The sequence below is a fragment of the Tenrec ecaudatus genome, chromosome 13, assembly GCF_050624435.1.
Source record: "Tenrec ecaudatus isolate mTenEca1 chromosome 13, mTenEca1.hap1, whole genome shotgun sequence".
Taxonomy (NCBI): Eukaryota; Metazoa; Chordata; class Mammalia; order Afrosoricida; family Tenrecidae; genus Tenrec; species Tenrec ecaudatus.
This window is the reverse complement of record NC_134542.1, coordinates 2687764-2715427: the sequence shown is the minus strand read 5'-3', so window position 1 is coordinate 2715427 and position 27664 is coordinate 2687764. Positions and strand designations below refer to the sequence as shown.

Genomic DNA, 27664 nt, shown 5'->3' with positions numbered 1-27664 from the left:
CACAATGATATGATTTTTTTTTGTTCTTTGGTGCTTGATACATTGACCCCTCGTGATCGCACAGGCTGGGGTGCTTCTGTGGGCTTTGTTGCTTCTGAGCTAGATGGCTGCTTATTTGCCTTCAAGCCTTTAAGACCCCAGATGCAATATCTCTCAATAGCTGGGCACCACCAGCCTTCTTCGCCACACTTACTTATGCACACATTCGTCTTCAGTGTTTATGTGGGGAAGGTGAGCACACAATGATGGTTTTTGTTCTGTGGTGTCTGCTACCTGATCCCTTCAACACCTCCTGATCACTCAGGCTGGTGTGCTTCTTCCCTGTGGGCTTTGTTGCTTCTGAGCTAGATGGCAGCTTGTTTACCTTCAAGCCTTTAAGACCCCAGATGGAAGCTGAGGTCAGGGGGCCATAGGAGACTCTGGGAGACTCGAGTCAAGGAAGTGCCCTTTGAGGAGCTGACCAATGAGGTCATTAGGAGTGTCTTACAGAGAACATGCCAGGAGGAGGAACTCTGTTTTCACATAACCCAGAGGAAGCCATTGGAACGTGTGAGGAAGTGGAACTTACAGGCAGAGCCTGGTCCCGGGGAAGGAGCGGGGCTGCCTCTGAGCTCTGGCAAACAGCATGACGTCAGCCCAACGGCCATTGCCCCATTCCCACATGGCCGCCTGCTGCAGAAAGCTCAAGTCCACACCTGTGCCCTGGCCCATCTTGTGTGCCTCATCTCCATTTGTGGTTGGGAAGGGCAATCGCCACTGACTGGACACTGAGTCACCAGAGACTTCTGGGAAAGACTGGCCCCGGGCTTGCTGAACAGAGAAGATCCTTGCCCGTTCTGGGGGACCCACTTCTTCTGCAGACACGAGGAAAGCCGTGGGTCCCCCTTCTAGAAGCACGTGCCTACACAGTAGATTTTGAATGTGTTGTCTGGGATTAGAGGTGATCTGATCCCCGGGCCTGTGGTGTGATGGCTACTGTTATAGTGTTGTGTCCACTTGGCCGGGCCATCGTCATTCTTTGACGGAGTCATGCCTCATGGTGGGGTCTGATATGATCGCCTTAATGATGAGATCTGCTGCCAGCAGCCAACCAATCAAAAGGGAGTTTCCTGGGGCTGTGGGCACTGTCACGTGGCCAAGCTCCAAGGCAGGGCTGTGCATTGCTCGTTGTTGCTGATTGCAGGGCCCTGGTTCAAAACCCCCCAAGCTGGGAAAAGACGGGGCTGTCTTGTTCCTGGAGAAGTTTAAGAGTGGGTCTACTGCATTTCATAGGGCGATTACGAATCAGAGTCAGAATCAATTGGACGGCAGTGGGGTGTGGTGGGGTGTGGTGAGGTGGTGTCGGCAAAGCTCTCAGCTTTTTGTTTGACCTGATCTTCCATTTGGCTTGTCATCATCTGACTGCTGGTACTTTGGAGTTGAGCGAGCGGCCTGCCATATTGCTGGCTGACCTTGGGATTCCTTAGCTTCCACTCACCTGTGAGCCAACAGCCTGCTGTCTGAGCCGCCAATCTTGGGTTCCTAAGCTCCTGCAGTTAGGTGGGTCAGCAGTCTCCCACCTGATTGCTGACCGTGGACTTGGGCCATGTCACATCTACAATCCCATAAGCCATCTCCTGAGGAGAAATCTCTCCATAGATATAGAAAGGGGCTTCAAAGAGTTGGTAAAAGAAATTTAAAAAAAAAATTTAATTCTATTTTCCACGAACTTCTTGAAGCCCCTCATGGAGACGCTTCGTTGTTTTGCTTCTCCAGAGAAACAATCTAAGACACCTGACTTCGGGTAAGACAACGGCATCGGGGTTTTGCTCTGATTCTTTCCTGGGGACATCCATCAAGGATGCCCATTAGTGATGGTTACTGGAAAGGGGACTTTAGGACTTAAAGTTCAAATCCCTCACTTCCCTTGCGAAGCATCTGAGGACTGAAGATTTCAAAATTGTCCCCATTCTCACAGGTAGAAAAGGCGGAGGCTGCAGGGATGACCTGATTGCAGACCCAGGGAAGGCTCTCCAGTCTTGGGTAACCCCCTCTTATCAAGAGCCCCATCAAGAGCCAACATTGGGAGGTAAGTTGTTAAGTATTGCTGTGAGCGGTTCCCCAACAGACAGGCCTGGGATTATTCCAAGAAAAACGTGTTTAAAGATGCCGTCACCATCAGTGGCGTGCTGCAGATGAACTCTCAGTGATCCACCTGTTTAGTGTCCGGCACTCACTGGAATGCTAACTGCAAAGCCTGCGGTCCCAAACCACCAGCCACTCCTCAGGAGAAAGAGGACGCGCTCCACTCCCGTCAAGAGTCACAGTCCTGGGACCCACAGGGGCAGTTCTGCCCTGTCCTGTAGCGTCGCTGTGACCGGAATTTGCTTGGTGGCAGTGGGTTTGGCATTCTGAGTGGGTCTCCTTCGGGCGTCTTCGTGAGAGAGGGCCAGTGACACCGTGACTTCAGAGGACAGCTGCTGGGGCCAGTTCCACCCGAGGTCGACCCAGGAAGGAGGTGGTGGTCACTGGTGTTGCTCTGATTCTAAAGGGGTTCAGTTTGGAGAGTCCGTTTCCTCCAAGGGCACAGGAAGACCACAGGGCTCATACGAGGGAGTCTTACGGACATGGAGAGACACATGCATGGCGAAGAGGCCAGGGACGTTGAGCATTGAGTTCCCGTGTGATGATGCCTGGCCCCTTGTCGGGGGGCAGCTGAGCTCTCTTATGAGTGTTTCATCAGGACACCTTATCTTACCTCGTCCACCTTTCAGCCCTGGTCTCGCTCCTGGACACTTCCTTTTGGTTCCCAATCTCAAAGAGTGTTAAAAAGGAAGATCATCTGAGTCCTTCCAAGATGCATAACCACTGCTTCCCAGGGGTGGGACTCAGAGAGTGCAGAATTCTTTGCGGGGAACGGTGGTCAGAGAGATGGAAAGACTGCCTTCCAGAAGTATCTCCACCTCGAAGGAGGGTATGTTGAAAAACAATGGCTTCACACCTTGCTGTTTTGGTTAGTGTAAAAATGGCTCTGGTTTTGTAGAGATACCTTTTTGCTTACCTTGTATATTTCTGGGCTTCTTGGACTCTGTCTCTCCCCAGAGCCAACACTCTACAGTGTTGCAATTTTCCCTCCGTGGGGGTCTCCTCTGATTCCCTGCTTTTCGATGTTTGTGTCGGATTATGAAAGTTGTGACTTATTGAGAAGGCAGAAGCGACAGGCCACCAGAAAAATCACAATGTTGATACATTGCAGGCAGACAAAAAGGCAATGGGAGCAGGAGTCTATATACATTTCAGAACCTATTTCAGAAGTCATCTTAGTCACCGGGCTGAGGGGGATGGTGGGCAGAGATGACGGTCTCAGTGTGTCACCACCCAGGTACTCAGCGTCACGGTTGCTATGGAGTTCTGTCTGCCACTTGTCATCCCTTTGGACCCACAAGTGCTGCTACCGCCGCCCCCTCTTGCTTTGGATCATTGCAATGGCTTCTCCACTGGTCTTTCCATTGCGTGCGCTCTGCCCATTGCTTTCCTCACTGGTGTGTGTGTGTGTGTGTGTGTGTGTGTGTGTGTGTGTGTGTGCTGAAAACAAGCCAGTGTTCCCACACAGTAAATGCGAAAGTTTACCTTGGTTTTCAAGAGATGCCAGGATTCCCTACCACTGTTCTCCCACTCACGTGTCTCCAGCCACACACAGCCCTGGCTCCTTGGGCCCCTGGGGGCTTCTGAACATCTTCCTGGTTTCCTCACTCACAAAACGAATGGAGCACAACCCATCACAAGCAGTGTCCTCTGTTTGCACGAGGGTCTTACTGTGGCCCGCTGAACCCTCTGCTGTGTGGTGTTCGAGGAGGTGTATGAGTCTAGGTGGACTAGAGAAACAAATCCAGAGACACTCATATGTGTGTAAGAAATAATTTTTTATCAAAGAGTCATTGTAAATTAAGAAAACATCCCAGCCCAATCCAGATCAAGTCCATAGTCTGATATTATCCCCTATGTCTGGGACCTGTCTATAAATTCCTCTTCAGACTCAACATGCAATGACTCAAAATGCAGGAAGATCACAGGCCAGTGGGTGGAGAGTCTTGTGGATCCAGTGGTGGTGGAAGCATCTCAGCGCTGGTGTGGGTCTCCACATGGCTCCTCCAGCTCCAGGGCTCTGGCTCCATCAGTGTAGCTCCATGTGGCTTGCCAACAGTAATGTCTCACAGACACACAAGCAGAGAGGGTGTGTCTGGTCTCCGGCCTCCGGCGAGCTATTTATCTCCAGTGTGCCTCCAAATGAGGTCATCAAGCTGCAACCTGATTGACAGGTTAAACTCCACCCCTTCACTCTTAATAGTCTCAAGTTGACAACAGATTATGAAACTACCACAGCAGGGCACTTCGCGGCCACCTCTTGGTTCCTAAAGAGAACCTCAGCAGCAATAGAACGTTGACTTCACTGATTCTTTCTCTGTTTGGTGTAGTGGTTACGTGTTGGGTTGCTAAGAGGGAGATCAGCAGTTCAAAACCACCAGCCGCTCCTCAGGAAAAAGATAGGCTTTCTATTTCCATAAAGAGTGACAGTCTCTGAAACCCACCAGGGCAGCTCTACCCTGCCCTGCAGGGTTGTTACCACGCATGAGACTCGACTTAATGGCACCGCACCGAGTTTTGGGAGTTTTGGGAGTTGTGGGTTTAGTTTCTGGTTGACTCCGTTCCGGGTCAGGAATTGATTTCCTGTTGGCTGCAGAAATGATGGGCATCTGGGCCTGTGGTCTGACCATTGGATGGTGTCAGGTAGATGCTGAAGGTCTGGTCTGGGTGTGGGGGGAGACAACGGAGAGTCCGGACTGTTGGTCTCAAGGTTGATTTGTCTGCTTGTCTGTCTGTGAGTCAAATTGACAGGAGGGGGAATGGAGCGCTGCGATCTGGGCTTGTGAGCCCTGTGTTCGTTCCGAGCGATGGGTGAAGCTGAGGGCGGGAGTTCTGCGCCCGCTACGTGTCTGGGTGTCTGCGAGTCTGGATAGAGAGGTTGTTTCCTTGTGTGTGTGTGCAATGAACACCTTTGACAGGTGTTAAGAATTAGAGGGGTGCAACTCTTATGTCAGCCAAGCTCTGTCCTGATGGATCCCCAGGGGGGAAAAGATGCTTCTTTAAAGAAAATATCCCTCAAGGTCACAGAAACAACTTCAAAAGCTTTCAACGGGCTGGCCTTTTAAAGAGGACAATCCTTTGCCCAGAAACAGCTGGCTCAGGAGCTGCAGAAGGGAGGGGTCCGAAAGTGTCGGGGAGCTGCCCGGGTCTCAGGAAAGATCCAGGTGACCGTGGACAGCATGGCTTTGAGCGGGTGGGGCCTTCGGCGTGGCCTTCTCCCGAGGGCCGCGCGGCCCTCATCTTCGAGTGGCAGGCCGTCCACAGAGCTCTCCGGGGGCTCCTGGGTGTTTCCTCCGTAGTGAACCTCGAGTCCCCTCACGGCCCGCCGGACGTGCCACCAGGGCTGCTGGAAGGGCCAGAGAAGCCGAGCAACGTCTTGGGGTGGCAAGGACGAGCTGGAGGGTGAGGACTCACTCTGCGGTCGCTGCCTTTTCAGGAGATGCGACTCCAGGCTGGGACATCGCCACCAGGGCAAGGAGGCATGTTACATGGAAACAACGCAGCGTTCACGCGGGTGCGACACATTGCTCTCGGTTCCGACTCACAGAGACCCGGTGAACAACAGAACACAACCCTGCCCAGCTCTGCTCCATCCTCAACATGGTTCCTAGGGTTGAGCCCATTCCCGCGGCGTCCACTGAGGGCCTTCCTCTCTTACGGAGCCGGATGTCCTTCTCCAGGGACTGAGTTCTCCTGACCTCGTGTCCAAAGCACGGGACACAAGGTCCCGCCCTGCTTGCTTCTCAAGGGCTTCCCAAAGCAGATGGTTGGTGCTTTCCAGAATCCCTGGTACTTTCCATCCTCCCCAGCAGCACTGTCATTCAGACGCATCCAGTCTTCTGAGGACTTCCTTATTCAGTGTGCACCGTTCACGTGCCTGGGAGGAGATCGAAAGTACCATGGCTTGGATGGGTACAAGTGTGTAGTACATCACATGCGCGCGCATGCACACACACACAGGGTGGTAGTTATATAAGCGTTTGTCAATTCGAGAGGATTCAGAGTGAAGGGGCGGGGTCTACCCCATTAATCAGGTCATAGTCAATGAACCCTCTGTGTGGGCATGGCCTTCTCCTGAGGATTCTGGGAACTCCTGTCTTCCTCCTTGGAGGCGGGAGACACTCTCTCGGCTCACTCGCTGGGAGACATTGCAGTCGACAAGACACATGGAGCTAAGCGAGTGCCCTGACATGGAGGAGCCCCGTGAAGACCCTGCCAGTGCTGAGATGATTACATCCCACTGGATGCACCCACTGGTCTGTGATCTTCCTGCTTGGCATCATGGCATCATGTGAGTCTGAAGAGGACTTTATAGATTGTTATGGGACATATGGGCTATATCAGACTTAATGGCCTTGATCTGGACTGGGCTGGGATGTTAATGTACAATTACTCTTTATATAAAGCTTTTACTTATACACACACAGGTGCCTATGCATCCGTGTCTCTAGTCTGCCCGGACTAACACACACACATGCACACACACACATGCACACACACACACACACACACACACAGACACGCACATGCACGCCTTGGCTCCATGGAAGTGAGTTTGGAGTTGATGTTATTGGTCGGGTTATTCATAGTTTTACGTTGGGGGGGAGAGGGTCAGGGAGTCTAAAGTTACATGTGGGTTTCTGACTACATGAGGGCTGGCACCCCAAGCCCCAAATTGTTTCAGGGCCAAGTGCAACGTGTATCATGTGCCAGATGGGTTATAGCCTGCCCTGTTCATGGGCACACTTTGCCGGAGCAGCTTTGATCTGCAGGGTGCCCTCAGAAGCCCTTCAGACTCCAGTCTTGGGAACCCACCTGGACTCCTGCTACCAACCGATGTCCCTTATCTGAGTGAGGCCAGAGGCCTGCATGAGCCCTGGAGGCTGGTGCTCCTGGCCTACTGCCCTCGGCCGGCCGAGTGAGCTGTTCCTTCCGTTTCTAAGTGTAAACACAGGCACACACCTCTCGGTTGGACGGGCCTCAGCTTCGTAGAATCCTTTGGGACAGACGGGCACTGCACTACAGAGTCTCCGAGGCTGCCAGTCTGTATGGGAGCAGGCAGCTACATGTTGCTCCCGCGGAGCAGCAGGTGGGTTTGAACTGCTGACCCGTCATCTAGCTGCCGACACTTGACGCCGCAGGAACCCCAACTGCAAACTCGCGCGGGCGGGAGAACTGCCCCTGTGCGCTTCCGAGCCGGTAACTCTCTTTTTTTGGTAATCCAAGTACCTTTGATGAGGGACTGGGATGTGTCGGGCAGTGCAGTCTCAGACAGCACACCGGAAGGGGGACCGTACAAGAGTTTGAGACTGAAGATGGCCTCTTCAGGGGAGGGTGAAGACCCACGTGGGAAAAGGAGAGCCGGAACTGAAAAGGGGAAGGAGGGAGAGAGACTAACTCTTTATGGGAGTCGAAAGGCTCCTTCCTCCTTTACCACGGACAACACGGGTGGGCTCGAACCCCCTACCTACAATGGCCAGTCCAGGGTGTGGCCCACTGCACTAGCAGGCCGTCTCGGACTAAGATCAGGCGAGGGTGGTGTGTCCCTGGTCCAACTTACCCACCGATTCCACCCAACGTCGTCCCTCCGTCTGCTGTGCTCTGCAGGATTCACTGGCCCAGCCATTGTAGACAAGGGCTGCCCAGGATAAACAGGAGGGGCCCTGGTGGCGCAGTGGTTGAAACCCTAGGCTTAAAGGTCAGTGGTTTGGTCGTACCTGCCACTCTGGGGGACAGAGATGCGGGTGTCAGCGATGTGAACATTTGCAGTTAGGTTAAGGTGACCAGACGTCCCACTTTTGGCGGGACAGTCCTGATTTTTAACAATTTGTCCCGTGGTGTTTTAAAAAAGTCCCAATTTTTAGAAAGAATGCAGGACAAGCTAGGGAACGGTGGGAGAACGGGAAGGGAATATGCGATTTTCAGCTGCCATGTGGCTATTTCACCAGGATATGAGTTTTATATTATTTCTGTTAATTTTATAATGTTAAACTTTAATAATAACAAATAATTGTTGAGAACTGATTATCGAGAACTGCTTATCAAAGTTCGCATTGTTGATCAGTTGTTAGAATTCAACCACCATTGTTTGGACTTATGAACCATGGCATTTTTTGGCATTGGCAACAACGGAAACATTTTGTAACTCTCTCTCAGAGGATACACATCGTACTGTGTGCTAGTGCTAGTTAAACAAGTGATGTCAACAAAATCAGCCATTCAGATCATTTAGGTAAGTAATTTGTTTATTTATTTATTTCATAAATACATACATTTTCTTGAATTTAGCAGACAGGACTCATATTATTTATATTTTATAGTGGCGGCAAAAAGTCTAGCGCCGGCCTTGAAAGAGACACTTATGACTTACGTTATGGAAAATTCAGAGAAAAATATAATACAAGTTAGTATTGTTATTTAGAAAGAAATATAGGATTAAAATTAAAATAATTAAAAATATATAGTTACTTTATAACAATCAAATTAATTTAATTTATAAACTAACAATAAAATATGTTCATGTAATTATGTACCTACTTGCTGTGTTTTTAAGCAATATGTATATAATAATTTATAATACAAATTTAAATGATTATTTTTAGATTTTTTAACATAATGAGTAGGAAAAGAAGATGCAAATTCAATGATGATCTAAGAAGTGGATTTCCTTTTATTAAAAAATCCAAAAGTGATTACATGGTAAAATGTGAGAAATGTAATGGTGAATTTTCTATTTTGCACGGCGGGAAGAATGATATTTCAAAGCACTTGAAGACACAGAAACATAAAAGATCTTTAAATACTGCTGCATCTTCCTCCAAAACAAAGGAATTTTTTCAGAAAACAACTTATGGAGACGAAGAAAAGAAATTGGCATTATCAGAATCACACTCATTCCTTCAGATCTACGGACTGTACATCACAAGTTGTCAAAAAGTTAATCAACAAAAGATTTGCCCGTGCTAGAACAAAATCCGAGGCAATTGTGTGTAATGTGCTTTCCCCATATGCATTTTCAGAATTAAACAATAATCTAGAAAAAATTAATGTGATATCCATATATTCTGATGCATCTAATCATACGGATATAAAGTTATTTCCAACCATTATTACATTTTTTGATTCGGAAACTGGAATAAAAATTAGAATTTTAGATTTCATTTCTGTGCCCGGCGAAACTTCTTAAATAATTTTCAGTTCCATTATCAATATTTTGGAAAAAAACCATTTAAAACATAAAATGATTGCATATTGTGCAGACAACACGAACGCAAATTTTGGAGGCAAATCGAGAAGAGGTACAAAAAATATTTTTTATAAATTAAACAAAAACCTTAATCAAAACATTGGTGTTGGTTGTGCAGCGCACATAATACATAACGCCATTCAAACAGCTGCTGATTTGTTGCCTGTAGATGTGGAAAATATTGTTATTAAAATATATTCTTATTTCTCTATATACACTGTGCACTTTGAAATGCTTAAAGAATTTTGTGAAACTGTGGAAGTAGAATATCAGAAAATACTTGGACACAGTAAAACGCGCTGGTTAGCTCTTTTGCCAGCTGTCGAAAGAATTTTGAAAATATCTGATCCTTTGAAATCCTACTTTCTATCACAGGATAAATGTCCTAGAATTTTAGGAGAGTGTTTTGAAAAAGAATCTTCAAAAATTTGGCTAGAGTTTGTACACCATCAAGAAGCTCTTTTTCAAAATGCTATAAAACTTATTGAAGGTGACAAAATTTTGGTAATCAAAGTAGAAAATGAAGTTAATAATTTAAAATTTCAGTGTCAAGAGTGGTTAGAAAATAATTTTCTTCTGTTAACTATCTGTAATAGTAAACGCCAGTTATAAGAACAAGGTACAATAAATCGTGCAGATATCATGAATCGCGTTAAAAAGTTCTATAGTAACTGCATAGATTATTTAGAAGAGTGGTCGGTACATGACAATGATATTGAACATTTTCATTGTGTTACATTAAAACAAGAACTTAATTGGAATGATGTGCAAAAATCATTTGATCATATTACTCAAAATTTCCCATATAGTAGTATTTCAAAGAATGATCTTTTTAATGAGGTATTATTATTACAAATACATATTGATAAGGAAAAGGTTAAGTCTTGGGCATCAGCAAAAATCACAGTAGAGAACAAATGGTTAGAAATATTTCATCATTTTGAAACAAACCATGTTCCATAGAATAATTCACTAAAATTGTGGAATACACGCTGTCCTTACCAGGAACTAATGCTGTGACTGAATGCATTTTTCCTACAGTAAATAGAATGTGGGCATCAGAAAAATCACAATTAAATGTTGAGACTTTGAAAGCCATTTTATTTGTGAAATAGAATTTAACAAATTCTTGTGAAAAATTTCATGACCTTTTAAACAACAACAGCAATCTACTGAAAAATCACTCAAATGAGAAATATGCCAAAGAATAAAATAACACTATACATAATTTTAATGTATTATATTTGTAAATCGTACTTATGTTGAAATTAAAAATATATATACTACAGTACTATTTTTGTGTTCCATGAAAATTTTTGTTGCCCCATATAGACCAAATTTTTAATCAAGAACCCCCCCACCCCCACCCCCTAACCCCAGTCAATGGCATCCTGCTTTACCAGGTTAAAATCTGGTCACCTTATGTTAGGTGCACCCAGTCGGTCCCACTCACAGCCACCTTAGCTAAAGCAGCAGGAAGCCCGGTCCGATCCTGCCGCCTCCGAGCCAGTGTGTCCACTCCTGTTGGTTGAGGGGCTTCCTCTTCCTCCCTGGCCCTCTGCTCTACAGCCTAGGTGCCCCCCTGCCCCCCTCTCCCGCCCCCGCCCTCTACCCTGTCCTGCAGAGGGGCAGGGAGCCGGCACTAATGGTGCTGGGTTTGGTTAAAGTGCCTTGGCCTATTTGCCCTTCCCTAAGGCCGAGTTAGTTAAAGGTCAGGTTCCGCTGCTGAAACCCTCAGCTCTGCCTTGACCACTCTGCCCTCACATCCCGACACATTTCCCTGCCTCCGGGGCAGAATCCTCTTGTTGTGCCAGGGCCCTACAGCCAGCCCAGGGGCCTGAGACCAGGGCACCTTGCAGAGCAGGCAGGGCCCTTGGCGGGAGTGATGGCAGCCAGCTCCAGCTGATGACTCCACACAGGCCTCCTGAGAGCCAGGTGTGAGGTGACGGCAGTGAGCCAGCACCAGGGACAGGCTGACCCTGCACCTGCCCCGATCTCAGCCCCAGTGTGGTGGAGAGTGAGGCGCTTGAAGTCTGGTGCCCCTGGCAGAGCTGGGTCACCTGCTGAGCCTCGATGCAAGGCACGCAGGGACTGTGATCCTTTCCATCCTCCGCTCCAAAGGTGGGGAGCAGGTGTGCTCTCTCCACCAGCCAAAGTCAACCAGACCCCAGAGACCCTGTGGCCCACAGCTGGGCATCTTTCCAGAAGCAGACCAACAGCAGTCTTCCCGTGGAGCAGCTGGTGGGTTTGAACCGCCAGCCCTGTGCTTAGCAGCCCACAAGCTTTCCAGCACCCAGGGGCTCCTTCCTCCCAACTCACACAATGGTCATCTCCCAGCCGTGGGAGGGGCTCAGCGGCTGCCTGTGTGAGCTGGTCCCTGGGACCCTGGTGGACAGACTTTAATACACAGAGCTTTTCAGGACCAATCATGGAAACAGCGCAAGCTGCTCTGTGTGCAGAGCCCCTGACCACTGTCAGAGTAAACCAACCTCTCACCACCACAGGGTCCATAGGCGCCATTGTACACCGATAATATAGAAAGACCATAGTAAAGTCATAGAAGACAGGCGAGATCAAGTAAAGGAGTAAGACCCATACCGTGGTAACATGCTCACCTCCGGGACGGCCATGGTCTCAGCCGTCAGGTCTGAGCAGAGAAAATCTTTACTGTCTGGAGATATTTGTAGGAGCCATAAGACATGCATATTCAGCAGTTACATGCGTCACAAGGGGGGTGGTAACCACAGTAAAGTCCCTGAGCTCACAGGTGAGGAAACCTAATACCTGCATTGGGGGAAGGCATGGGGGGGATGGGTGCCGCAGTGGGAGGAGGTAACAAGAATGTCTGCTTCGACAGGCAGACAGAATCAACCACATGCTCACTTTAGGGGAGAATCTGTAGGAGTGATATTTAAAGCAGGATCATGTACTTGGACTTTATCTCTAACTTATGAAAGTGGTGACTTTCCTACTGTGGAATACCAGCTTTCCAGATTATCTCTGTCAGAAGTAAGGGAATAGAGTCCTCGTCATATTTCCCTCCACGTAATTTTCTCACAGGTCACGAGGGCAGCAGGAACGTGGCCAGTGAGTGGTCCCCTGACGACCCTGGAGGTGCCTTGGTGGGGGACACTGAGTGTGTGTGTGGGAGGTGAGGCTTGTGCTGTGGGCACATGAGTGGGTCCCCCCAGCTCTATTCCCCCCTACCCCACCCGCAGCCTTTGCAGTAGCTGGATCAAAGGGAAGGGGCCCTGGGGGTGCCATGGCTAAGTGGCCAGTTGTTAACAGAAGGGTGCCTGGTTCGAGTCCACCAACTGCTCTGGGGGAGAACAATGAGACTGTCGGCTTCTGTACCGATGACAGCCCGGGGAACCCTTGTGCGGTGAGTCGGATTGCACTGGATGGCAGTTTAGGGGGGTGGTCAAACCATGTGGTGGGGCACTGTGAGGCAGAACTTGTACCTCTTCCCCTGGAGAGAAGCAGAGCTTCCGGTTGGTGGGGAGGAAACCAAGACCTGGGTCTTCCTCCAATCCACACCAGCTGGGGAAGGTGTGATGGGTCCTTGTCTGTTTGTTGGATGTTCCCCTCCAGCCTGTGTGTGGGGGGGGTGTCTTCAGATGGGGCACAGGCATTTGGAGGGGCAGGACCCTGCAGGTGAAGCCGGGGGCAGGGTGCATCGGGAAAAGACAAGGTTCGCAGGTGTGAGGTCTCCTTAGCATAACCTCGAAGAGCAGAAAGGCAGGAAGGACGTTTCCCATCCAGAACGTCCTCGGGGCTCCCTGGGCGGTGTGAGTGGGGTCTGCAGCCCCAGCTGGAGGGGCTGATGTGTCCAACCAAGACACAGACTGTCCAGTTACAGGTGCTGTCCACATGAACAAGAGGCACATTTTCAGTGTGTATCGCTCACAGCCCTGGAGACATCATGCTTATGCTTTGGGTAGCTAACAGCAAGGTCAGCAGTTTGCAACCACCAGCCGATCCGAGGGAGAAAGACAAGGTTCTCTGCTCCTGTAAAGAGTGACAGTCTCAGAAACCCACAGGGCAGTTCTACCCCATCCTGTGGGGTCCCCATGAGTCACAGTGGGCTCTGTGGCAGATTTTACAGCCCACTGATGGCCTGGGGTAGATGATATACTAAGGCGGGTATTGATGGTTAGCTGGGTGGGGGTGGGGGAGGGGTGAAAGTGGTCCTATCTTCTCTGCATCCAGAGCTGACAAGGTGGTGGCAGGCTTTCCCTGGGCCTGGGTCTGTTTCCCCAGTCCTCCCTGCAGCTTGACCTACATTCTGGGTGTAGATTGGCCATGTCCACTTTCCCAGGCCTTGCCTCAGGGCAGGGGTGGTAGGGGTGGTGTGTGTGTGTGTGTGTGTGTGTGTGTGTGGTGGGGGTGGGGGTGGGAGAGGCTGGCCTAGCCTCCCCCTGGCTTTGTGGGCCCCCACCTGTGAGTCAGGCCTTGTCTTTCATTCAAAAACACTGCTTTCTGAGGCTGCCCCCTCCAGGCATTTGTCACACATTTCTCTGTTTTTCTGTAGGCATTTAATTGAGTCACCTTTTTATGAATGGCTTTTCTTTCCCCGTTGCTTTCAGGGCTCCTGGAGAGGGAGGCAGGTGATTTAGGTAGAGGCCGCTCCTGGCTCCCTGCTGTGCCCCCAGCAGCCCCACCCTCTGCCTGCCCCACCCCAGTGCCAGATTCAGGCCTCTTTCTTGCACCAGGAGTCTTTGCTGCTGCTTCCCAGCTCTGTCCAAAGCCTCTCCTGTGGAGGGCTGTGGAGGGTGAATCGCCAGACCGCAGGGCTCTCACGTCCAGGGAGATGTCACTGCATCCTGGATGCTGAGAGCAGAGACACTGAGGCACTAACACCTGGAGATGCCTCTGTTGGGGGTTCTGGTCATCCATGGGTGGTCCTATCTGTCCTGTCTGGACCACGGGTGGTCCAGATTTCTGTTCTATCTGCCTGGGGATGAACAAAGGGCCTTGAGACATAGTGATGAACACAAGGAGTCTGTGAGAACTGGCACACACAAACCTGAAGCTGGGTCCCTGTCAAAGTCTGGCACAGGACTGTGCTTGAAGATAATTCTGAGACATGCTGACCACAAAGCAGCAACCCGGAAAGAAACAGCATGGGAGACCCGAGGATGACCTGAGTAACTAGTTACAACATCACTCTGACCATCTGCAGAAGGGCATCCCCCTTTGAAAGCGCCATATACAAAAACTGCAAGCATTCCTCAGACAATATCCTCATCTCAACTCCTGAGGGGGCCCTGCTTCCCCTCCAGAGCGAAGAAATGTCTCTTATCTAAGGTGTCTTTCTTGACCCCACAGAGGTGACCCACTTCTACGCTTTTGAAGTGACTCTGTGCTTTAGTAACGCTGTGGCTTAACTCTGCTGCTGCTGCTGCTGTGTGTGTGTGTGTACGTGTGTGTGTGTGTGTGTGTGTGTCTTTTCTCTGGACCCTAACAAACCACACAGGTATGGGGCTTGCTAGTTGTCTGTGGGACAAAAGCCTGGGAACTGAACTTCACAGTCCCTGTGGGTGGAGCCCTGACTGGTGAAAACATGCTCAGCAGATAACAGGAAGGTGGGAGTCTTATTTCTTCTCCCCACCAAGTCCCTCAGGTGTCCTGGAGGAAAGGCCTGGTGGTTGATTTCTGAAGAATCTGCCATAGAAAACCCTAGAGCAGTGGTTCTCAACCTTCCTCAAGCCATGACACTTTAAAACAGTTCCTCGTGTGGTGGGGACCCCCAAGCATAAAATTATTTTGTTGCTACTTCATCAGTGTCATTTTGCTACTGTTATGAATCGTCATGTAAATATCTGATATGCAGGATGTATTTTCATTGTTATAAATTGAACATAATTAAAGCATAGTGATTAATCACAGAAATAATATGTAATTATATATTGTGAAATATTTATTTCTAATGACGAATGAAATTTTGTCTTGAAACATGGTGTAGCATGGCTAACAGTCTTTGCGTGGGTACTCGTATGTGGGTGTATCTGCATGTGGGCGTACCCGCTTGGAGACGGATAGAGGAGCAGTGTTTCGGTTCCTAAGACCACTGGAAATGACCACCCCAGCCCCCAAAAGGGGTCGCGACCCACAGGTTGAGAACTACTTCCCTAGCTATTTTTCAGTACATAGTGCTTCTTGACATGCACAGGCCATGAGTTGGTGTGAACGTGAGGCAGTGGGCAGGTAAGGCAGGCGAGCACAAATAGGGGGGGGGGCCTGTCGGTGGGGTTGAACCTCAGAGGGAGCAGGTGATTTGTCCAGGACGCCTTTGTAAGCAATAGAGATAAACAGGGCATTCAATTCAGTGTCTTTGGGGATTTCTAAGGAACCCTGGTGGTATAGTGGGGCTACTAACCGCAAGGTCAGTGGTTCGAAACCACCAACTTTCTACTCCGGTAAAGACACCCATGGGACAGTTCCACACTATCCTACAGGGTCGCTGTGAGCTGACACTGACCTAGTGGCAGTCAGTTTGGTTTTGCTTTTGGAAGGGAGTGATGCGTTCCACGTTAGTCAGCAAACCTACGAGCGTCAGTTCAAACCCACCAGCTGCTCCTCGGAGAAGGACGAAGCTTTCTACTCCGGGAAAGAGTTCTGGGCTCGGAAACCCACAGGGGCAGTTCCAAGCCTTCGCTGTGAGTCAGAACCGGCTTGGTTTTTCTTTTCACCCGGCGACAGCGCAGGGCAACGCGGCTCTCAGGATCAGCTGTCCAGCCCCGTAGCCGGGGCGACCGCGCGCTCCGCGGGGCGGGCTGTCCAGGCTCGGCGCGGCCCCGCGCGTGCGCACTCCGCTCCCGGCCGCCCTCTCCGCGGCGCCGCCCGGCAGCGGGGCGGTGGCGCGGCCGTTGCTAAGGGCGCGCTGCCCTGGCGACGGGGCGCGCGGCGCGCACGCGCAGTGCCGGCCGCCGTGCACTGTGGGACGGAAGCCGGGCGGCGCGTCGAGGCGGCCGGGCGGCGGCGGCGGGACCCGGGCGGGACGCGGGGCCGGAGCGGGCCGGTCGCCATGAACGCGGCGGTGGTGAGGCGGACGCAGGACGCGCTGGGCAAGGTGATCCGGAGGCCGCCGCTGACGGAGAAGCTGCTGAACAAGCCCCCGTTCCGCTACCTGCACGACATCGTCACGGAGGTGGGCGCCGGGGCCGGAGCCGGAGCCGGAGCGGGGTCGGGGGCCGGGCGAGCCGGCCGGGGCAGGCTGGCGGGGGCCCTGCCTGGCTCGGCTGCGTCTGCCGGCCGAGACCGGCCTTTGGTCCGGCCCGCAGCCCGAGGGGAGGCCACAGGGCCCCGGTGCCCTCTCCGAGAGTCGCCGCCTGGGCCCTTGTCCTTGTCACCCATCCTCCTGGGCCCTGGGGGAGCGCTGTCTGCCCTCCCGCCTCCCTGCGTGCCTGGTTATAGCTGGTGGTCCATGCTGCCCCCCTGTGCCTAGTCACATCTGGTCGTCCCCTCTGACCCCGTGCGCCTAGTCACAGCTGGTGGTTCATGCTGACCCCGTGTGTCTAGTCACAGCTGATGGTCCATGCTGACCCCGTGTGCCTAGTCACAGCTGATGGTCCACGCTGACCCCTGTGTCTAGTCACAGCTGATTGTCCATGCTGACCCCTGTGTCTAGTCACAGCTGATGGTCCACGCTGACCCCTGTGTCTAGTCACAGCTGATGGTCCATGCTGACCCCTGTGTCTAGTCACAGCTGATTGTCCATGCTGACCCCTTGTATCTAGTCACAGCTGGTGGTTCATGCTGACTCCGTGTGTCTAGTCACAGCTGATGGTCCATGCTGACCCCGTGTGCCTAGTCACAGCTGATGGTCCACGCTGACCCCTGTGTCTAGTCACAGCTGATTGTCCACGCTGACCCCTGTGTCTAGTCACAGCTGATGGTCCACGCTGACCCCTGTGTCTAGTCACAGCTGATGGTCCATGCTGACCCCGTGTGTCTAGTCACAGCTGATGGTCCACGCTGACCCCGTGTGTCTAGTCACAGCTGATGGTCCATGCTGACCCCGTGTGCCTAGTCACAGCTGATGGTCCACGCTGACCCCTGTGTCTAGTCACAGCTGATGGTCCATGCTGACCCCCTGTGCCTAGTCACAGCTGATGGTCCACGCTGACCCCTGTGTCTAGTCACAGCTGATTGTCCATGCTGACCCCTTGTATCTAGTCACAGCTGATGGTCCACGCTGACCCCTGTGTCTAGTCACAGCTGATTGTCCATGCTGACCCCTTGTATCTAGTCACAGCTGATGGTACATGCTGACCCCGTGTGTCTAGTCACAGCTGATGGTCCATGCTGACCCCCAGTGTCTAGTTACAGCAGGTGGTGCACGCTGACCCTCAGAGCTCTCTTACACATCGGGCTGCTAACTGCAATGTTAGCAGTTTGAAACCACCCCCTGGAGAAGGCTAGGCTTTCTACTCCCCACTCACTCCACCCCGCAGTCTGGGAAACCCACAGGGGCAGTTCTACCCTGTCCTCTAGGGTCACTATGAGGCAGCATCGACTGATAGCAGGGAGTTTAGCTTTTTTCCTTTTCCCCATGCTTCCCCTTAGTGAGCCCTATTGGGAGGCGTTGCCCAAAGGGGTTAAGTTAACTCAAGGAGAATACCCTTTTCTTAAGTGCCCACAGTTTGCCAGCTTAACAAGGGCTTGCTGGTGAATTTTTGGGAGGGTGTTGTAGGAGAAACTAAGGTGTCTTTCAGCCCCTGCCTGTGAGCCCTTTTTCCCCACGGGGGTTGCCAGCGTGTTGGTTGCTGTGGCGTTGGCGCCAGCTCATGGCAACCCCGCAGACAACAGAATACACGGCCACCTGGTCCCGAGCACCTCCGCCCTCGGTGGTGGGCCGCTGGGTGGCCGTGTCAACACACCGTCCCCCATGGGGCTGCTTTTGCAGAACACCAGGCCGTGTTCTGTTGTGATCCATACAGTTCCCACCAGCAGATTGTGGGCGTAGGCGACCAGGCCTTTCTTCCGAGTCTGCCGTAACCTATCCCCCATGCGTGACCCTGCTGGGATTTGTAACACTGGCGGCATAGCTTCCAGCAGCATGCACACCCCCACGGTACACCGAGCTACTAGGCTAGGGAATGAATTCCTGCACCCAGGAGACTGGGCCGCCCGTCTCTGTTGGCATATTCTGGGCACACGGCCCTGAAGGAGGTACATAGAACGCAGCAAACACTGGCTGGTTGAATGGACTCTGCCCAGTCCCTTTGTGTGTGTGTGTGATTCATGGGTGACAGTGCCTGTTTCTCTGGTGTACTTGTGTGCAGGCACTGGACACGGGCATGCTCTTCAGCAACCAGGAGTCAGGCTGAACTTGCTGGTTTGCAGCTTGCCGCCCTGGGCCTGCCAGTCCTCCAACCTCACTTCTTTCAGCTTCACTCCCTCTGACTTACTCTCCCCCTTCCCTCTGGAATGTCTCCACTCCAAACCCTGCCGTTGTTAGGTGCTGTCCAGTTGGTTCCGTCTCCCGGTGACCTCATGTCCAACAGAGCCTAGATCTGTACCATCCCGACGGGCCTTGTGCATTGGAGACCATTGTTGCCGCCATGGTGTCAGTCCATCTTGTCGAGAACCTTCCTCTTTTTTTGCTGTGCCCTCCCCCCACCACACACACATGCTTTACCAAGCACGGGGTCCTTCTCCATGGACTGGTAGTGCCTCCTAATGACACGTTCGACGAGCGTGTGAGACAACGTCGCTCTCCATCCTTGCTTCTAAGGAACATTCTAGTGGTACTTCTTAAGATGGACTCATTTGTTATTTTGGCAGTTCATGGTTCTTACATGAGGAAGAATGTGGCATCAGCATCGAAGGAGGCTTATTCACAAACTCTGACTGATAGGCAGTTGACACAGCCTTGCTTGCTGAAAGTGAGGAGGAATTGAAACTCTTACTGATGAAGATCGAGGGTCGCAGCCTGCACTATGGATTACAACTCAATGTAAAGACAGCATCCTTACAACTCACAATTGGACCAGTAGGTAGCATCATGGTAAAGTGAAGAAAAGATGGATGTTGGCAAGGATTTCGTCTTGCTTGGATCCACAATCAGTGCTCCTGGAAACAGCCGTCAAGAGATCAGAGGGCACATTGCACTGGGCAAATCTGCTGCATGGGACCTCTTTAAAGTGTAAAAACAATAGGGACTTAACTTTGAGGACTGGGGTGCACCTGACCCGAGCCATGGTATTTTAAGTCACCTCCTCTGCATGTGAAAGTTGGACACTGAATAAGGAGGACCGAAGCAGCGTGGGTGCAGTCGAACCATTGTGGTGTCAGAGAAAGTACCAAAGAGCACACAGAACTCAGAGGAGGCAGAGTCGGACTGCTCCTCAGAGGCAAGGGTGGCGACACGCCGCCGCCGCCACCATGTGCTTTGGACATGTTGTCAGGAGAGACCAGTCCTTGGAGAAGGGCACCAGGCTTGGCAGCGAAAAGGAGGAGAACCCTCGACCAGATGGACGGACACTGACCATGGCGGCATCAACGGGCTCAAACCCAAGAATGGCTGTGAGGCTGGTGCAAGACCGTCACGTGGTCGCTGCAAGCTGGAACCGACCCCAGGGCACCTACCAACAGCGGCGACACGGGGATTTCAGCGCATGCGCCAGCACCCTAAGTCAGGACACCTGCTCTCCCGTGCTGCTCACTCACTGTTCAGCCTCCACTGTCCAGCATAGGAGGCAATTGGAAATGCCATGGCTTGGGTCAGGTGTGCGGTCCTCCTCAAGGCAGCAGCCCTGCACCTCGACCCTTTAAAGAGGTCTTCTGCAGCAGATTTGCCCACTGCGACGGGCCCCTGGATTTCCTGGCTGCTGTTCTCATGGCCGTTGATAGCAGATCCAAATGACAGGAAGTCGTTGACAGCTCCAGCCTTTCCCGTGTCCCCTGTGAAGTGGCTCACCTTGCGAGGATTTTGCTTTTCTCGATGTTGAGGTGTCATCCGTCCTGAAGGCTGTCATCTCACTCTCCGTCAGGAGGTGCGTCCGGTCAGCCCTCTTGGCTCTCAGTAAACAAGGTTGTGTCTTCAATAAGCCCTCCTCCGATCCGATGCTACCTTCTTCTTCAGAAAGGTCAGCCTCTGGGAATGGATGTGCTGTCGAGGAGTTTGGTTTTGGCTTTCTGGTATTGTTTTCCCAGCATGCAGATAGAGAAAGTGTATCCCTGACACACATCGTCCCCAATTGTGAGCCGCACGATGTCCCTTAGCTCTGTTGGGATAACTGCCTCTTGGTCTGCACCGATGCCACACGGGTACAGCTCATTGTTCCGGGTCCTCCTCCTCCTTCCATATACATCTCTGCACCAAGTTCACGTCCTGGAACTTCTTTCGGGCACCTCCTGTGGTCTAATCCTGCTTCTGAAATACATGGGCCTGTCACAAAGTACTGCAGTGAGGCCCCAGTGCACCCTGCATGGGGTCATTCCAACCAAAACGTGACAAGCTGTCAAAGCAACACACGCGTCTTTGTGCCCCCGGCGTCCTCCGAAAGCAGCGGCTTTGTGGGGCCCGTCCAGTCCAAGCCAGTGGTCAGCTCAGGAAGGTTATGGCAACTGTGTTCTTGGATTCCTTTGAAGGGACACAGGCTGATCACAGGCGAATCAGGAAGAAGTTTAAAGAAAACTTGACAATCGAGTGGGTGCGGCAAAGGCCAGCCAAGTTTTACCCCATCACGCTGCCCGTGTACTTGCTGGTTCTGGGAGGGTCTGTGTGGGCCGCTGGGGCGTCCCCCATCCTCCTGCAGCCCGGATCTGGCTCCCCAGGAGTCAACGTCTGCCATGGAGTCTTCAGGGGAGGCTGAGCAAGCCCAAAGGCCCGCCAGTGATGCACGTAGACCCGATGAAGACATGCCCGGGAGTCCCTTCCCCTCTTGTCCTTTCATCAAGGTTTTGGGGCTACATTTGTAGACTGAGTTTGCACCTTGTCCTGTCCCTGCTCCTGTATGCCCTGCTGCCAGCAAGATGTGGGCGCCTGAACCTCACTGTGCCATGTAGAGCAGGTGCAGCCCAGGCCTCACATGTGTGTGTTCACCCAGCACAGGGTGTGTGCTCAGATGCTGGCCAGGTCATTGGTGGCCCGAGTTCCGTCTGATGCCGGGCTGTGCTTGCAGGTGATCCGAACGACCGGTTTCATGAAGGGCCTGTACAGTGACTCCGAGCTCAAGTCTGACAACGTGAAGGTGGGTCTGCGGGCTATGGCGAGCGCCCCGTTCCGGGCCTGTGGGGTCGTGGACGGTGGCCCAGGACCTTACCTGGACTGTGTTGTCCTCTGGGAGGGTGGGGCTCCCACATACTTATCTCAGGACCCTGGCTGGAAATCCTGAGGTGGGTGCCAGTGTGCTGCCCTGGGGGCTGGGCTGGTGGCTGGGGCTCTGGGTGAGCAGCTGTGCATTGGCACCAGGAACCCCTCTGTCTGTGGGAGCCCCCCCTCTGTTTGTAGAGGTACCCGTGTGGCAGCCCTCTTGGGAACTCACTGTTCATCTGTATCTTGGGGCCTCCGCCCGCCACCCACAGGCAATAGAGGTCGTAGAGCAGTGGTTCTCAACCTTCCTCCTGCCGCACTGGCTGCACCTTCTGCAGCGGCTGCGCTGCCTGTGAGCGTGCTCGGGGGAGGGTGACATGTTTTCCCTGGAAACCCTTCAGGATAAAGATGCCAAAATCAGCTTCCTGCAGAAGGCCATCGACGTGCTGGTCCTGGTCTCCGGGGAGCCACTGAGCGCCAAGCCCGCACGCATCGTGGCTGGTCACGAGCCTGAGAGGACCAATGAGTTGCTGCAGGTGCTAGGGCGCTGCTGCCTCAGCAAGGTATGGGGTGGGGGACCCCAATACTCGGGGAGCCAGGGGTGCTGCTGCCTCAGCAAGATATGGGGTGCCCCAGTGCTGGGAGCCTGGAGCTAGGGAAGACGGCGGTGTTGCCTCAGCAAGGACAGGGCCAGAGGGGGACCCAGACCTGGGTGTCTGCCTGCTCACAGGGCACCCTCGCCCAGCCTGGGACACCTTGTATGTCCAGGGAGTCTCGACCCGGCTCTTAGAGGCCTGGAGGCTGCCGAGGCTGGGGGACGAGCTCGCCAATGTCTGGCTCTGGGTCCTGGGGTTCTGTCTAGGGGCGCCAGCCAGCAGGGCTTGGAGACTTTGGGTAGAGCAGAGTCCAGTGCGTGCTCGGGGGTGGACCCCAGTTGATGGCCCTGGATGTGCTGGAAGGGGATGGCCGCTGGCAGGCCCTGTCCTTCACCTGTGGCTGGTTTGCCCCAGTGCCTCTGGTGGGCAGAGCCCAGTGTGCTGAGCAGTCTCTGACTGAGCACTGCTGTCGGCCCCAGGCCCCACGCCATCGGCTCACGTTCACCTGAGTCTCCTCCCACTTCACACCCAGCTCCCCAGTGAGGACGCTGTGCGGAGAGTTCTGGCTGGAGAGCGGGGCGACGGGAAGAGCAGGGCCGCCAAGTCCCAAGAGGCAGATAACAAAGTCCTCAAGGACGGGGTCCCCCGGCCTCACAAGGACAAGGAGGTGAGCGAGCAGGGTCCTTGGGCAGTCTGGTCCTGCGGGGCGGGGCAGCATGGGTCCACCCCAACTGCGCGTTGGTTCCAGGAGAGAAGGAACTCCGAGACAGAGGGAAGTCCTGGCCAGGAGCAGAGACCCCCGGCAGAGCCCAGGGAAGAGCGCCCATCCCGGGACAAGGAGCGGGACAAGGCCCCAGAGAGAGAGCGAGCACGGGCCCGCGAGCCCCCCGAGAAGGAGAGCAGGGGCAGGGCCAAGCCGGAGCGAGAACGGGGCCACAGGGACCGCACCGTGGAGCGGCCGCGACGAGACAAGGAGCGGGCCAAGGAGCGAGACCGTGACCGGGACAGGGAGCGACGCAGGGCCAAGAATGGAGACCCTGCCCGGGACCCTGCGAGGGACTACAATGGAGAGCACTTGAAGCTGGAGAAAAAGGTGACCTCTGCCTACACGTGGGCACTCTCCCCTGCGGCTCGTCCCCCAGCCCTGGGACTCACTGTCCCCCCTCTCTGGGACTCACTGTCCCCCATCCCTGGGACTCACTGTCCCCTGCCCTGGGACTCACTGTCCCTACCCCCTGGGACTCACTGTCCCCACCCCCTGGGACTCACTGTCCCCACCCCCTGGGACTCACTGTCCCCTGCCCTGGGACTCACTGTCCCTACCCCCCCAGCTCACTGTCCTCACCCCCCTTGAGATGTGGCGGCCCTGGGGAGTGCATGCTTGACTGCTCACCCAGGCCAGCTTTGGAATGGACACAGGGCAGCTGGTGGTATGTGAGGTGTTAAGAGGCTGGTCTCTGTTCACAGCCGTGGCCCCCAGCCCAGGCAGGCCGTGAGAGAGCTTGGGTATCTGTCTAAAGACTGGAGCTGCCCACTTTCGGGGACTCTTCGGAAGTGGGTACCGTGGCAGCGATGAGGGTTGATGCTGAGTGTGGTGCAGGGTGGGCAGTGTGTCATCTTCTCATATGTGGGGTCGCTGCGAGTTGGCCACGACCCCACAGCCCCTAGTAGCAGCAGCAGCAACATCTTCAGTCCTTCCTCCTGAGAAGCCATCTGTCTGGCTGCTGTCGTGTTCCATCCAACACTGAGACGTGTTTCTTGGGGTCCCAGTATGTAGGAGTTACAGGCTGGAGCAGTCCAAGCCTGGAAGAATTTTGTCTTTCTGTTTCCCTCTGTAGCCGGCAGGCGCAGGGGAGGTGTCTAAGAAGCCGTCAGACGGGCCTCTCAGAGACGCCAAGGCCGAGGTGGAGGTAGGTGCGACAGTGAGGAGCCCCAGCAGACAGTCGTGCCAGCAAGGGCCCTGCAGCCTGCCTGCCCTGCTCCTCGGGGCGGCAGGGAGAGTGCGGGCTCGGTGTGGGGTGGATGCACCGATAGTGGCTGCTTTGGTGTAGCTATTGCAGTGTCCACTCCTTGGGCGGACATCTGGGCTTCTGGACTTTGCTTCCCCGGCAGTGTCTGCGGTGCACAGGGAGCATGTCACTGGGTGCAGGGGGATGAGCCCGAGGGGCACCATGTGTCCAGAGGGACTGGGGACAGAAGCCGCAGGGTGGGGTGGGGCTGGTGTCCTCCCTGCTCTGCTGGGCCATAGTCACGGCGTGTCAAAGGGCGGGAGGCCTGGTCTGACTGACCCCTTTCCTGTCGCCCTTCCTGTAGTGGCTTGACTTTGTGCCAGGCCACTGGGAGCCACCCTGGGCCCCCACAGGGTCCCTTTTATAAATCCAGCGAGGCCGCTCCGGCAGCTGCGGTGTGTGTCTATGGGGGTGTGGATGGCAGGGGCTGTTAGGAGCTTGTGTGGCGGCTGAGAGGTGCTTAGGCCAGGGCTTCTCCCACGGAGCTCAGGTGAACGGTGCTCTGTGACATGCTCGTGGACATGGAGTGTAGCCCTTCACCGTGCTGCCCACACGCCCTTGAGAGGGCAGTCTGCCCCCGAGCAGGGGCTGACGGGCTCCTCTCAGGGCGAGGCCCCAGGCCATGCACGATGCTGATGCTGTGACCTCAGCCTCGGGCAGGGGCTTGAGCTGTGGAGCGCGGCGCCCCTTCTCCAGCTGAGCTTGGCCGACCCGGCTGACCCACACCCGCTGACAGCCCCACCTCCCCTCTTTGTGCTTTCAGACTGAGGTCTCCCGGTTGCAGATGACAAAGGCGTCAAAACGGCGGTCGAAAACTTCTGGGGAAGGTACTGGGACATGCATGCTTCCCTGCAGTGCCGGCACGGCTCTCCGTGTGGACGGTCGTAGTCGTAGTGCCGGGCGGCAGTGAGCTGCCCGGCTGTGGCAGGAGATCTGGGCTGGCCACAGGATCCGGGGATGGAAGGATGGTGCATGTCTCAGGGCCGTATGCTGGAAGGCTGGCTAAGCACCCTCCCGCAGGAGAGGCAGGCCAGCTGCAGGGACGGGGCCTCCTTGCACAGGCCAGGAGGTGGGGCAGAGCGTCAGCCTGACGCCCGGGGACTAGACGCCGGTGTGTCAGAGGTCAGAGGGCAGTTGACTGGAATACGGATGAACAGTGTCCAAGCACCTCCCTTTCCTGTGCTCGTGTGGGAAGAGCAGGGTGAGGAGGTGACGTGTGGGGGTCTTTGCTCTACAGATGGGGGCAGCACGGGACAGAGGGCCAGCTGCATCCCCGTCATGGCCCAGGCTGGGGAACTGCTCTGGGGGAGCCTTTAGGGCTGTCTCGGGGCCCTCTGGGGTTAGGTTCCAGGCGGGAGAGGACTGGGTCCCCTGCTTATTGCTGGTGGACTTGGGGGCTGCCGATGTGGGTGCACGAGAAGCCAAACCCAGGTGCTTTCCTGCTGACCTAGAATGATCAGCGGCTGTCCTGGCTGGGGGACATTTTACCTGCCTGCTGGCCTGGGCTCGGGCTCGGTTTCACTTGCTTCCCAGACAGCTGTGGAATCAGTTGGGACCCACAAACTTGCTGTCTGAGCCCGGGCTTGGGCGACTCTATCTGCAGTGGGGCCACCCGGCAGTGCACAGCAGGCACTGAGGTGCTGTGAGCTGGACGTGTTGGTGGCGTCAGGAAGGGGCTGGAGAGCCGGTGGGCAGAGCCTTTCCTCTGAGGGGTGGTCTTGGCCCCCTTAGCTGTGGGCTCTTTGTTCCCAAGGGAACTGGATCAGGTCTGGCTCAGTGGGGACCACACAGCAGGGCCAGGGCTTCAGAGTGGAGATTTCCTCAGTCTGTACCTTCCTCCTCAGCTTGGCGCTATGGATCCCCTGCCTTCCTGGAGGGACTGATCCTGGGGTCAGGGTGGGGGACACAGCATTGGCTGGGAAGAAAATCAGTGGTGGGCAGTGGGGGAGGGGCCCTTGGGGCTCTGAAGAGGGGGCGGCTGAACAGAGAGCTCACTGGGATGTGGGAGGACACACAACCCACAAGAATGGGTGAGGCCAGCCCAGGGCACTGACCAGTAGGCAGGGCATGGTGACAGGGCCTTGGGAGCTTGGGTGTAAATAAGAGAGCAGGCCCTTGGCTGGTGGTCGGGGGTTGGGACTGGAGCATCCAGGTGAGAGGCGACGGCTGGGACCAGGTGGCTCAGGGTCTGACAGTGGGCGCTGAGCTGGGAGGCTGTGGGAGGAAGAGGTGGAAGAAGTCTGTTTGGAGGCACCCTTGTTAGAGCCGAGTGCCTTTAATTAAGCTGGGTGGTAGACCAAGTGGCCCCAGTAGGTTGGAGACTGAGCCAAGGTGGGGGTGGGCAGTGAGGTCTGTAGGTGAACTAGGGAGGTCTGTGCAGCATGAGGTGCTGCTGCACCACCAGGGAGGCAGGTCGGGACTGGGAGGGGGTGCCCGGGGTCCCCCAGAGTCTGAAGACCGCCCACTGAGCCAGACCGGACAGAACCTGCCGGGCATCCTGGCCTCCAACAAACCCTGTCACACCTAACTGAAGCCACCCGGCCCCCGCCGGCCCAGCGGGTCTCGTGGTGTCGCTGTTTTATGTCAGGAAGAAAGGAAGGTAGTGTCCCAGCTAGAGCTGCAGAGCCTGCCGTCGTGGCGTGTGGACCAGATAGTGAAGCAGGTCATGAGCCGGCAGCCCCAGAAGGAGGTAAGGCCCCCTCCCAGAGCCAGACCCTCAGCACGGGGCCCCTCTCTCGCCCAGACCCTTCCTGGGGTCCAGGGCTCAGCATAAAGCACAGGGAGTGAGTGGGCTGCACTTGATTCCCCTGGGCGCCCCTTACCTGACAGAGGTGACTGCCGAGCAAAGCCAGTAAGGCCTCACCTGCTCTGTCTGCACAGCCACTCAGCAGTCCCACCAGGCTCCCGCCATGGGCAGAGCTGCCCCTGTTTATGGAGCCTGGATGTGGCCTCCCGTTGCTGCCTTGGCTGGTCAGGTGGTGAACCCTTAGTAGTGTTAATCTCCCCCCGCCCTGCCCACACACCCACAGTAGGCAGTAGGCAGTCTGCTCCCGGCCCCTGGAAAGCTGCCCATGACCCCGGCTGGTCCTGAAGGGGTGCATTTTCAATGGTACTGTGGGGTGCTGGGCACAGCTCTTCAGTACGTGCCATCAGTATGTACCTGTAGGGGACGAAGGGACTCCTGACCCAGGGGTGATGGCACTGTAGGTGAGACCTGGTTGCACAGAGTGTGGACATGGTCCCTGGGCAGTGACATGGCACCCTGAGTGCTGGCTGGCCAGGCTGGCACGGGGAGGAGTCCTGGTCCACTTAGGCAGGTCTCAAGCTTCTTAGGGACTGTGGTGAGGGACGGGCCTCAGACTACAGTGACCCTGCAGCACAGAGCAGAGCTGCCCTGCCGGGTTTCAGAGACTGTCAATCTCCACAG

General features: G+C 54.3%; 1 protein-coding gene across 3 annotated transcripts in view; it reads left to right on the top strand.

Moving 5' to 3' along the window:
• Positions 1 to 16318: 16318 nt before the first annotated feature.
• Positions 16319 to 27664, top strand: part of TRAF3IP1 (TRAF3 interacting protein 1) — a 34192-nt gene continuing 22846 nt past the window's right edge. For 2 of the 3 annotated variants that reach the window (XM_075529256.1, XM_075529257.1), the window contains exons 1-7: positions 16319 to 16520; positions 21502 to 21570; positions 22034 to 22195; positions 22761 to 22895; positions 22977 to 23321; positions 24067 to 24138; positions 25001 to 25064. In XM_075529256.1, coding sequence (XP_075385371.1) covers positions 16398 to 16520; positions 21502 to 21570; positions 22034 to 22195; positions 22761 to 22895; positions 22977 to 23321; positions 24067 to 24138; positions 25001 to 25064 — 970 coding nt within the window. In that variant the 5' untranslated portion in view covers positions 16319 to 16397. Of the gene's footprint in view, positions 16521 to 21501; positions 21571 to 22033; positions 22196 to 22760; positions 22896 to 22976; positions 23322 to 24066; positions 24139 to 25000; positions 25065 to 26824; positions 26927 to 27664 lie in introns of all 3 variants that reach the window. The other variant, XM_075529254.1, reaches the window with a different exon arrangement.